Genomic DNA, 12084 nt, shown 5'->3' with positions numbered 1-12084 from the left:
ATGTTTTTTTAAATCCAAATATACTTAACTTTTATTTTACCGAACTTTAACATAATAATTACTGTTTTTATGAAACAAATCGGACAAGTAACAGATAATAACTTTTTGAGAACCGGGAAGAGTAATCGACACTCTCCCCTGAAGAAAAAGAGGCCCAGGTTCCCCTGGGACTCCACAAAACCCGGCTCCAGATCTCTCGAGAGGTCCATGTAGCTCGCGCCCCTCCTCACCTCGCGGAGGGAGAGCAGCCGGCTTGTCGGAAAGAAACCGCGACGCGACGCGACGACGACGACGAGGAGAGATGGGGGCCGACACCGGCGAGCCCAGCTCCTTCCTCAGGTGAGCGCCTCGCGCCTGCTTTGGCTCCTCCTCCTTGTTCTTCTTGCTTCAGCTTCCCCTCTTCTTTGCCCTCCTCGCCCGTGGCGTGCGGTCGACCGAAATTGGGAGGAGAGCGCCCGTCGCCGCGGCCGGCTGACGATTCGATTTCGTGTGGTTGGCCGCTAGCCGCTGTAGCATCCGGCCGGAGGAGCTGATTGTTCGTTTCTTGATTCATTCTGTAGTGCGAATGCAAGAAATGGGGAAGAGCTTGTTTGTTGTGGGTGATTGTTGCTAGAGATGTCTTTGCATCGATTTGAGACCTGCCAGGGGCCGAGGCGAATAAGCATTGTTCGGGCTAATGCGGAGGCGACATGAATTATTTCTTTTTTTTTCTTTGCTGGATATCCTTCGTTGTTCTTGAGAATTTAGAGGCCTTTCTTTTCACCTAAGGAAGCCTGTTGCTTTTTGTTAAAATAGCAAGTCAACTATCTTCACGAATGGCTCTGCATGGTGATTTAAGTATAACACGTTAGGTTGATTTCATCATCCCGAGCTAGAGCTATTGGTATTGCCAAAGATGCTGTCGGGGAATCTTCTTGACTTATTTGATTATTGGAGACTAGAGGACATCATTAGTGCATTTGTTATCCTGCCAGCAATACCTGAGAATTTGCCCTGTTGCTAGTCATAAATATTGCAGTTTTCTGTACATCTATGTATGGATCTATTTCAGACCTGATTGAAGCAGGAAATGCATTGGAAGTTCTGACCATTTCCATGTTTGTCTTCTCGTTCAGCTTATCTGCCGCCTTTTCCTATGGAATCGCATCTATGGCAATGGTTTTCGTGAACAAAGCAATTCTTATGCAGTATGCTCACTCAATGACTCTTCTCACCTTGCAGGTATGACTATAAACGAACATCAGTCATCAGTGATGACAAAATTCAACTTTTGTTTGTATGTTTTTCTAACCCTGATTGTTTGGTTCATTAACTCTTTTTCTGCAGCAAATAGCTACAGCAATTTTCATACATTTTGGTCAAATTCTAGGAATGTCTAAAAGAAAAGATTTCAGTATAGCAACAGGAAGGAAACTTCTTCCAGTGTCGATTTTCTACAATGCAAATGTTGCATTTGCTCTAGCAAGCCTAAAGGGTGTTAATATTCCTATGTATATTGCAATTAAGAGGCTCACTCCCCTTGCTGTACTGGTGGCTGGGTGTTTACGGGGAAAGGGGAAACCACCAACACAGGTTAGCGCAGTTTTGAACTAGGTTTCACACATAGTAATGTTTTACTTTAGACCTGCCATTCCTACCCAAGATGTTACTTTTAGATTTTGGGAGTCGGTTTTGCGGCTTTTCGATGTGAATTGTCATAATAAAGTTAGGTACTCCATTCCAAAATAAGTGACCACTTTGGATTCAAGATTTTCCTAAAATAACTGACCACTTTGGAATATTAATTCTTCTACCTACCACATCTCCTTCAGTTTCCTCCCATCTTAGCCCCAACTACTCTTCCATCATAAACATCTCTCATTTGATAAAGGGTGTCTTGGTCATTTCTCCCCTCATAAATTGTCATCTCTCTCCTAAAGTGGTCACTTATTTTAGAACGGAGGGAGTAGGATATTTGAATAAACTCCTAATCGAAGACTTGGCCTTCTAAGATTGTGTCAATTTGTACTCCCCTTTGGAATCCATATGCTTCTAGTGGAATCACGAGAGCACTAAACAAAATTGAGTAGATGTCAACAACTTAATATTGCCACTGAATTACAAGATTTACCATGCAATCCTTTCAGGATTTTGAATGGAGCCAACTATAGTATCCTATAAACAGGTTCTAACCATATTTCAATTTTTCTTCAAAATACACTATATTTGGCTCTTACTACTACAAATTTATTTAGGTGTCCCTTTCAGTTATCTGCACGGCTGCTGGAGTACTTATTGCAGCTCTTGGAGATTTTTCCTTTGACTTGTATGGATACTCCATGGCTCTGACGTCTGTCTTCTTCCAGGTTATAATATGTTCACTATTGTGGCTCTCAGATAATTGTCTGTGTTTCTCACTGTAACTGACAGCTGAGTGTGTATGCAGACAATGTATTTGATTCTAGTGGAGAAATCAGGTGCAGAGGATGGTCTTTCCTCTGTGGAATTGATGTTCTATAACAGCGTTCTATCACTTCCCTTTCTGTTTTTCATCATTATAGCAACAGGAGAATTCCCCTATTCTCTTTCAGTACTCTCTGAAAAGGTTAGTGATATTTATCAAATTTAAATAGGACATCAAAGATAGCAATCTGGTTTGCAGTGCTTTCCTCTATCCGGTTTCCTTAACTACATTATCTGGTGGTGTCACTTGCAATGCAGACAGCCTCTCTATCATTCAGTGTTATTCTTTTTGTTTCACTGGTGATGGGCATCGTCCTAAACTTCACAATGTTTTGGTGCACGATCGTGAACTCTGCCCTGACGACAACGATAGTAGGAGTTCTCAAGGGTGTTGGATCTACTGTAAGCACTTCTATCTCTAGCTGAATTACTGAAAATCTGAAACGCCGTATTGTAGAACTTTAACATTTGGTATCATCTCGCGTTGTTGGCTCTTTCAGACCCTGGGTTTCGTTCTGCTGGGAGGTGTGGAAGTACATACGCTCAACGTTACTGGATTGGTGATCAACACATTTGGAGGTGTCTGGTATTCGTATGCGAAGTATATGCAGAAGAGGAAGATGCCACGAAGGACTGCACCAGATGTAGAGGCACATCCTCACAAGTAGTAACACTAGATTCAGTAGCCCTTAAGCATTCTTTAAGCAGACAAATTACTGAATACCACTTCCAATCCATTTTTTTTTTTACCTGGTCTCCAGTTCTAGCACCGGCAAAATAGCTGGTGTAGCTAAGGTAGCTAAATTAACTGTTTGTTCTGTAAAAGACCAGTATTTTACCTGGCTATAATGTTATCCACTATCAGTATCAGTAATTCAGTTTGCCCTTCAGATTGGCATATGAAACACAAATGACTGATCCCATTTTTTCGCTTATGCTTATATACCAAAATTTGAATTTTCAACCTTAAATTTAGAGTTGATTTTAATTTTTTTTTTATCGAAGTTTGTTTTTCAGAATTGGCGTAAATTGCTAAGAATACATATATAAAAGTTTCATAAATTATTTTTTATTTACAAATATGCTATTTGGTTTTTCTATGAAAAAGTTAAACAATCAACCCACTGATTTTGAAAGTGGAAACTGTAGTAATAATCGCCAAACAAGCGGCGAGAAGTACCAAAGTAGTCTTAACTGTAACAGGCACGAGCAGGCGGACATTTGTTTGTATTTAGTGGTTCAGTATAAATTTACCAGAAATTTCGTACCAAACAGTTCAGTTCCCGTAGGTGAGGGAAATTTTTCAACTAAGATCGTCTGCAGTACGATGTACATCCAAAATTTTCCCGTAAGGAGCACTAGGACACGAGCAGTAAATCGCCAGATAATAGCCAAATCACTGAAACAGGGATTGCATTGCAACTGAATAATGAACAGTTTCCCTCCTGAGATTTACATATACACTCCGAAAGAAGAAACATGGAGTATTCGCCGAGGCGCTAGAATTTGCTCGGCCAGTGAATACAACAATCTGCTACTATGAGGTCTCAAGTTGTTCCCAACAACATCGCCAACATAATCACATCTGCATTTACAGAATGAACGCGGTGTAAACTGTAATCACTAAGCTAACCTACAGTAACACAATCACCAGGTGCAGAGAGAGTGAAAGAGGTGGTTATAATCTATCATTCTGTCTGCAACTCCAAGAACCTAATTCCCGTACCACCGTTCGTTGATGTTTGTTTCACCATGCAAAGTTTGAGCTTCAGCATTTTCTCCTATCAACAAATCTGTCACCGGTCGATGCATGTTCCAGGACAATAGAGTGCAGTGTTTACAGCAGAAGTGACTATTTCTCTGTAGCAAGTCCCTCAATCGTCATGCTCTGCTGAGAAGTCTGGCTCAGAAGGCTTCCTAAACTTTGGGAGTTCTTTAATGATATGGGCTCCTTTCCTGGCTGCGTTCAGCTCAAGGCTGTGCTCAGGGGACCCATCGTCTTCATATGATCTCCTGGAAGAGAATGACTCCCTCATGCTCAGATCCTTGGCCAGTTTCCTCCTCTTGTAGCGGCGCCAAGCTGCTTGGATGAAGCAAGCTGCCCATGTCCTCCAATGGTGAGAATAGTAGCGGAATGTGTGCTGCAACTTCCTGCTGTGGAGCCTCCTGAATTGGCTTGCAACAAACTTGAGATCCTCAGCTCGGAGAGCAAATGCCTCCACTTCAACAATTGTCTTCACCGTCCTGGTGGAGGATGGCAAGTTGACCGTAGGCTTGGGAACAAGAGCCCATCCAAGCAATTCTTCACCACAAAAATCACCAGTTTTTAGGGTGATTGAATTGAAGAAGCCCGTCCGGCCACCATCAGTAGTGGAGCTTTCAAGCTTCCCACGAATGATAAAAAGCATCTCTGTCACTGGATCACCTTCACGGACAATGTATGTGCCCACTGTGCTCAAGGAAGATACAAGACGCTCACAAATGGCATCCAGAAGTTGACCGTCGTCCATCTGGGAGAAAAAGGGAACCTAAAGCATTGCAATTTGAAATTAGAGAGAATCAATAACTGATATAAAACATCAAGATCTCACTGAAATAAAATGTTACATGAATGGCAATGATGACCTCACAACACATACATTAACTGTCAATTGCCATTGTCAAGTTAATAAAAAACTGCCAGTATCAAGTGCTTCACTGGCCAACAAAGGGGAGAGGGAGAAGGTGAATCTTCAAATGTGTACTCACTCAGACAATAGGATTTAGATCAATCATGTCAGCTGTACCATATTCAAAATCTAAAGCTCCAGCATAACTCGATGAGCAGAGCAAAAAATGAGTAGGTCCATGCATTAGCTGGTTCTGCAATGGTGGGCTATTTGTGGTTTGATGATACATGATAGTAAGAGAACAAGGGAAATGTCGTTTCCTTTTTTAAAAGAAAAAAAGATCTCTTGTGGAGAGTAGAAATGATTGGAGGAAACAACCATGATTTGGATATATCCTTCTCACAAAAAAGTAGGGGATAGAAGAGCATCCATAGCATTCATCTTCCATCCTATAGTCGTCCCCTCTATGTTGAATGTGAAACAGAGAAAGGAAAAAATAAAATAAAATAAAACTAAAGGGAAGAAAGCTAATTTTACCCGACGAACAAGATCCAAGCAAAGGTGACGCTTAATGTCACGGCGAAGATCTGTAGGCAAAGCATTCAATATAGATTCTTCATTCACACCTCTAGTAGCGAGCCATTTGTAGTGAATAAATCTTCTCACTCTTTCTCTTAGTTTATTAGGAAGTTGCCGATGCCTCATCCATTCTTCAGTATCTCTTTGCTTTATTCTCCACTCCTCAACTCTTGCAGTGATCGATTGCAAGTAGGTCTAGCAGACAATATAATGTGATGAGGTCATTAATCCCTTAAAAATTGTGTGCCTTGAAGCTAAGAGGTTGTTGTGGTATTACCAGTATAATTATTTCAGTTGACAGTTGCAAGAACAAAACACGATATAGAAAATACTCAAATAAACAACTAGTAAATGCAGTTTAGACCATAAAAGTACCTGCACGTTTCCAATCAAATGCGCAAACAAGACGAGACCAAGAACCGCCAAGAATATAGCATATAACGTCTCACCAATATAAGTACTCACAGTCAGGGTTTGCCCATAGCAACTGTTAAAGAAAAAGAATCAATGCATGGTACAAGTACCAGAATCTTCATATTTGCTATCATTTGATCACAGTCAGACCATAATAGTTTAAATTAATCAGATAAAAAAAAGGTAATAATGTTGGGAGTTATAATTGTTTTTTTCTCTTAGCAGTGAGCACAAAATGTGTCTTATATTCAAAATTCTTCCTCTTAATAACAAACCTTAGATCAAATATGTTCAGAGTCAAACCTTAGATTCTGCAAACCCCACCAAAGGCAATAGAAGAACTTCTTCAGGAAACCCTGATCAGGAGCTTGATTTGATAACAATGGTGCGAACATACCATAGTCAAAATCGATGGATTTGCTACTGGCATCACATTTATTAAAGATAGCAGTGTTAGTTTTCCAATTTGAATCAGACTGTACATCACAGGCCAGGTATCCTTTATGGCAATCACTCTCATCGCTACAGTATTTTTCCCAGCATGCAGTCTGGCGATCGACAGATAGCAAGTACCATAATGCTCCTAAAACCTGAAAAGGATAGGTACATCCTGATGTTCCAAATAGCAAAACAGAAGAAAACAGTAGCATGGTTCTAATATGCCAGATAGTATTAAACAGAAAAAGGAATAAAATTTGTAAAGAACTCGCATGAGTACCGTACATGACTAGCAATCATGTATAAAAGAAGATTGTATGCAGCTCCTTGCCAAGCCGTCTTTGAAAATGCTCCAGTAACTTCAACGATTTTAGAGTTCAATGAAAATACAAGATATAATCTTAGAACATACTGAAATATTGCAATCAGAAGCAGTATGTCATCGTCATGTTGTGACAATGAATATTTGACAGATGGTATCACAGACCAGATAATGATCTGCAGGGAAGTGAAAAAAATATGTTAGGTAACATCTATAACTCAAACTTTAGGTACAAATGCAGATTACCTTTTTAACTAAGGCAAAAGAATGTAATCAGTTGCATTAAGAGAAGTAATACAAGCACCATGAAAGGATGTTAGCAACCTATGAGGATCAGTTCACCTAAAGACACTAAGATCTATAACCTCGCAACTACAGCAGGAACATTTATAGGATATAAGGTTGAGATCCAATACTTCCATGTTTGATAAAGAACATTCTTGCTAGCCCATGCTTTCAATTATACCATGCATTAGCATGAATTCAAGCAAGGGAGAGAAACCAAATTACCTGCGGTAAAGGCAACGAAGCCACTAGATCAACCACAAAGCCAGATCTCAAGTATTGCTTTGCAATTTTATCAGGATCTATGACAAGGTCTCCTCGACTGAAGACCCCCAACGTGGAACTTGGATTAATATATGCAGTCCTGAACTTTATTATAATTTGGACAACATAAAAGAGGTCGGTAATTGATCGGAAGACAGTAACGATGATGGCTAGTCGTGTGTCTCTCCCGATACATGAATCCGGAGAACCATAATAGATTTTAGGTACATAGAAGTATAGAGGATCCATAAATAGAGCAATGAAGCATGCAATACGGAGGACATAATTCCAAGTCAAGATGAAATCACTTGATGGATCAATAATCTTCTTGTACCAAAGGTCCTGCCCTGCTACAAAAATCTTGTTCTTCTCCGAAATCTCCAGACCAAGCTTACTGGCAGCTAGCCCAGCCTGCTTCTGGTGAGTGGGTATAGTTGGCTTTGCCCTCTCCTCGTAGAATCTGTGGATGAAAATATCATTAAGATTCCCTCAAAAAGTAAGATTATTAATTTGCCAGATTATTTTATGCGGGACTAGAGAATATGTTTAGTGGATCTAATAATAAAAAATGATCATCTAAGCTCATCAGCTAGCAGCATAACATATGATCTCCTTAGGCTTATTAGATATCATTTTCTATCTCACTCGCATTTATAAGCATCTCTCATACTCTGATCATCAAAGTTAAACCTGAAGTTAGCAAACAACTTAAAGGATTCTTCACTACACGATTAGTGCCCTAACCTAACAGCTTGTCAAACAGATTATCCAATACAGAAAAGTAAACCTAATCATTCAAATCAATATAAAATCACAACCATAACTATAACTCATGAACTAAACACTAATTCAAGAATACCACAGGTGGCTCAAATTCTTCTCAAATCCACACCCAAGACCGAGAAAGATTGACTCAAGAGAAGAACACGTCTTCTCCCCGTGCCCCCCTCCCCCCAACCCCCCAAACTTCCCCAAAGCTAAAGCTAAAGCTAAATCGAAGCAGCAGCACCCGGGGCCTCACCTGACAGTCCTCTGCTTCGTGAACTCCATACCATCCTTCGCCTTCCTCGACCCAAGCAACCACCAAGAAACAAACTACCTCATGCCTCGCATCGCATCCCTCCGGCGCCGGAGGAGCAGCAGCAAAGAGGCCCGGATTTCCCCTGCGCTGTAGGAGGAGAACCCTAGCCGGGGCAAGGGAGGGAGCAGCCGCGGGCGGCGGGGATCGAGCGAGCGCGGCGGCGCGGGGTCGGAGGGGGGAGGGGAGGAAGGCGAGCGGAGGACGGGAACCCAACTGCTGCCGCTGCCGCTGCTACCCGCGGAAAAGGTAGGGTGCTTTTCGGTTAATTATTACTGCTTCTGTAAAAGAAAAACTTCTTTTTCATGCGTCCAGCATTTAAACCATCCATTTTATTTAATAAAAAAATTATAAAAAATACTTTAAAATAGTCATATATAAAATGGTATTCATATTTTATCGTCTAACCACAATAAAGATAGTAATTACAAAAATTATTTTATTTTAGAAGAGAGTATTACTTTACTAAGCGCGGTTAAATCGGGGGCATTTTGGGGGGTTGGGATAAATATCGCGGTTAAAGTGTGTTGACTTGCACTTGCTGGGTGAAGCTGCTTGCTGTGGTTTGGAGATTCTTTTGGTCCTGTGCTGCTGCTGCTTCAATGCTTTGTATTGAGGAGACCAGGTCAACTGCTCGTTTTGGTAACGCATGTGCAGCTGAAATTAAGTGGGAGTGAAACGACTTATTAATTATTAAAATAATTTATAGGTAAAATTTTATATATATGTTTTTAGCGATTTAAAAGTAAGATATAAACAGCTTAAAACAGTAAATTTGAATTTTGGATTAGGACTGTGTTCCTCGAGTGGAGTTGTGAAATTCTCCAATGGCAGTTATTAAAACTGAGCAACAGCTTTTTTTCTATATTATTTGTTTTATATTAATAAGATATTTTGATTTTTTTCCAAAATTAATTTTTAAAAGTTTGATCAAATTATTGAAAAATTATAGCAAAATATATAACTAATTAGTTTAATTAAATAGAACATTGAATGTATCGCTATATATTTTTTTCTACAAATAATGTGGTCAAACATAAAGAAGTTTGACTTTCAAAAAAGTCAAAATATATCAGTTTGATAATTTTTATCGTTTTGGAAATCGACACGATCTCCAAAACATATATTTGACTATGATTTTTTATTATAATATATATAATAAATAAATATTTTTTATGTTTATTAAAGTGTTTTTAAGACTTACTTACATATATTGTTCTAGTATCTTTAAAGTAAATATTATTGAAGTCATTATTTGTTAAAGTTTTAAACGTTTGATTTTAATTTATCCAAAACGATAAGAATTATGAAACTGGAGATGGTATAATGTGAATCAGAAGGAGTATTTGCTAACAAACTTTTAAAGAACAGATTAATATGGTTTTCAAAACACATTTTATAATTCTCGGAAAAAACATATTGTTTGGCTGTTCATAAAGTGTGTGCATGAAAAAGATCTAGAATTTAAAAAGAGGGGGAGCCGACCCTAAGTCAATAATTTTAACACTGACGGTAACGATAATGTTGCGGTAAAGATTCTAGTTCAAATCTCCATAGAAGCATGAATTTTTTCAGATTTGGGTATTTGAGAGGCTAAGTTCTCTATTTGGGCTAAATTCTCAGAGTTCTCAAAATAAAAATAGCTGGATATATCCGAGTAGATACAGAGGCTAAATTAAAAAAAAACCCTTCTCTAAAAAAACACTTCAGATTCAAATAAATTTAAATGCTTTTGTTAAATTTGTCTGGTCTTTTTCACGTTTAATGGTAAGACGCTGACCGTGACTATCAACAAGTTGAGGTAGCTGGCTGTAAAGGAAACCTGACATAAGGTATGAATCCGGTTTTTTTTTCCATAGAGGGAGGTGGATGCGTGTGTCGATGCTGATGAAGTCGTGAAAAAAAAATAACATACTCATGTTGTAATCCAACCGAACCCTCTTTTCGTTTTGTTTAGGCTTATCTATATTTATATCCCTACTATTATAAAAAAAGGTAACGATTATGCCAAGCAATTTCATCCATCGGTTCGCCCGTCCACAGCGCGCGTGGTTTCCGAGTCGGTCAGGACACGGCGTCCCACGCCCACACGAGGACGAGGTAGTACTTGGTCGCACACCACAGTGCCGGTTGTGCCCATCACCGTCTGCATCTGCATCATGTTTGCCGAGGGTAGGGGCACCCTCGCGGCGGGGCTGGTGCGATGGTCGTATTTAGCCTTGGTGACCTCGACAAAGGGAAGCACCAGCCCAGCGTGCGCCGCAGCGGCGATGGCCTCGCAGAACCCTGTCCAGTTCAGTATGCCTTGGAGGAATGGCCCGCTAGCTTCATGAACGACAGGCCGAGTACTGATCCCAGCACCGTCGAGCCGATGGTGAGCAGCACGACAGCGTTGGCTGATCGAGAATGGGGTGAAGCGGAGCCCCACGAACAGGAACACGAACATGGCGGTGAATCGGTGATTCCGGTGAAGGCGAGCTGCGTCGCCAACAATAGGGACGTGGACAGCGGCAGCGCCTGCGAACCCAGCCCGTACACGAAGCACGTCCTGGTGTAGAACCCACCAAGCGCGGCAGCCACTTCGACGAGGCAATCGGCGCAGGAGGAGGTTGGGATCCCATGCCTGCGGCTGCGGTAGAGCGACACGCGGAGCGGCGGAAGCAAGAGCAGCCAGCTGGAGATTTGGAGCATGGCGGACAGCTAGAGGCGGCTCCCACCGTGCGTGAAGTAAACCCAGAGGAGGAGCGGCCGGCCAGCGCCGAGTGGGACGACAGGGCAGGCTCTGAATATGACCAGCAACGATGACCAGTACATCGCCGGTGACGCACTCCCAGTGGACGATCGAGTTGCTAGGCATCGCCTTGGTTTCTTGCATGGCTGCAGAACTAGCGCTAGCAGCAGCAGTGGTAGCCATGATCAAATGAGGCAATGCTTAATTACTGCAAGCTTGAAACTTTGGATAGTGTTAGATCTAGATCTTGTGTGGCTGGACAACGGGAAGCGGTGGTATCTATTCTACGTCGCCACATACTTGGCTCCTTCCAAGGTTTGCAAAATTCAAACTATGAACCGATAAGGTTTCGACAAATGTCACGACTCTAAGAAAAATCAATCAATAGTCCTTTCACTAATTCCACCCATCGTTTTCTCAAACCACTAGGTTTTCGACCCATAAAATGAATGAAGGGTCATCCTACATGTTTCATTCATTTGCTAGCGTTGCAGCACGGTTTCTTACGTAAAAAAGATTTAATTTCATCCACCCACTATGTAATAACATTATTCTTATGCAAACCCATAGCAACACTAATCCTAAATTTAAATTTTTAATTATAAATTTAAAGTTAAGTTTAAGATTTTTTATCATAATTTATTTTCCAGTATTTACTTTTAAATCACTAAGAACATATTTGTACAAGTTTATTCATAAATTATTTTCCGTTTATAGATATATCATTCACTATTTCTCCAAATCGTCAGAAGATGACCATACCACACGCGTGGATGCGCGATATACAGCATTATATATTTTATTAGGTATTCCACATTTTTCATATTATAAGATTTTTTATCTATATATATATATATATATATATATATATATATATATATATATATATATATATATATATATATATGAATGTAGACAAATA

At 40.3% G+C, this 12084-nt stretch overlaps 2 protein-coding genes and 1 pseudogene across 2 annotated transcripts; 1 reads left to right on the top strand and 2 right to left on the bottom strand.

The window, feature by feature from the left end:
- The first annotated feature begins 176 nt into the window (after positions 1 to 176).
- LOC102702569 (UDP-galactose/UDP-glucose transporter 7) lies at positions 177 to 3381 on the top strand. The gene is made up of 7 exons (XM_006655803.3): positions 177 to 339; positions 1116 to 1221; positions 1327 to 1572; positions 2235 to 2345; positions 2426 to 2584; positions 2701 to 2844; positions 2943 to 3381. The coding sequence occupies exons 1-7, from the start codon at positions 302 to 304 to the stop codon at positions 3108 to 3110; spliced, it is 972 nt and encodes a 323-aa protein (XP_006655866.1). The 5' UTR covers positions 177 to 301; the 3' UTR covers positions 3111 to 3381.
- Positions 3382 to 4136: 755 nt separating this feature from the next.
- On the bottom strand, positions 4137 to 8612 carry LOC102702292 (cyclic nucleotide-gated ion channel 17-like). Its single transcript, XM_006655802.3, has 7 exons — positions 8375 to 8612; positions 7315 to 7813; positions 6768 to 6980; positions 6348 to 6634; positions 6006 to 6117; positions 5589 to 5825; positions 4137 to 4970 (listed from the first exon to the last, which is right to left on the bottom strand). Exons 1-7 carry the CDS (start codon positions 8401 to 8403, stop codon positions 4317 to 4319), a joined length of 2031 nt encoding a protein of 676 aa, XP_006655865.1. The 5' UTR covers positions 8404 to 8612; the 3' UTR covers positions 4137 to 4316.
- A 1836-nt stretch (positions 8613 to 10448) lies between these two features.
- On the bottom strand, positions 10449 to 11345 carry LOC102701832 (annotated as a pseudogene).
- Between the last annotated feature and the right edge of the window lie 739 nt (positions 11346 to 12084).

Source organism: Oryza brachyantha, chromosome 6, assembly GCF_000231095.2.
Source record: "Oryza brachyantha chromosome 6, ObraRS2, whole genome shotgun sequence".
NCBI classification, from domain to species: domain Eukaryota; kingdom Viridiplantae; phylum Streptophyta; class Magnoliopsida; order Poales; family Poaceae; genus Oryza; species Oryza brachyantha.
Note: the sequence above shows the minus strand (reverse complement) of the source record. Positions and strands in the feature narration are given on the sequence as shown.

Coding starts and splice junctions, on each gene's coding strand:
- LOC102702292 (XM_006655802.3), bottom strand. CDS start 8,403: ATGGAGTTCACGAAGCAGAGGACTGTCAG. Junction 6,118..6,347: donor TGGGGTTTGCAGAATCTAAG/GTTTGACTCTGA, acceptor TTTCTTTAACAG/TTGCTATGGGCAAACCCTGA. Junction 5,826..6,005: donor ATTTGATTGGAAACGTGCAG/GTACTTTTATGG, acceptor ATTGTCTGCTAG/ACCTACTTGCAATCGATCAC.
- LOC102702569 (XM_006655803.3), top strand. CDS start 302: ATGGGGGCCGACACCGGCGAGCCCAGCTCCTTCCTCAG. Junction 340..1,115: donor GAGCCCAGCTCCTTCCTCAG/GTGAGCGCCTCG, acceptor CTTCTCGTTCAG/CTTATCTGCCGCCTTTTCCT. Junction 2,845..2,942: donor TCAAGGGTGTTGGATCTACT/GTAAGCACTTCT, acceptor TGGCTCTTTCAG/ACCCTGGGTTTCGTTCTGCT.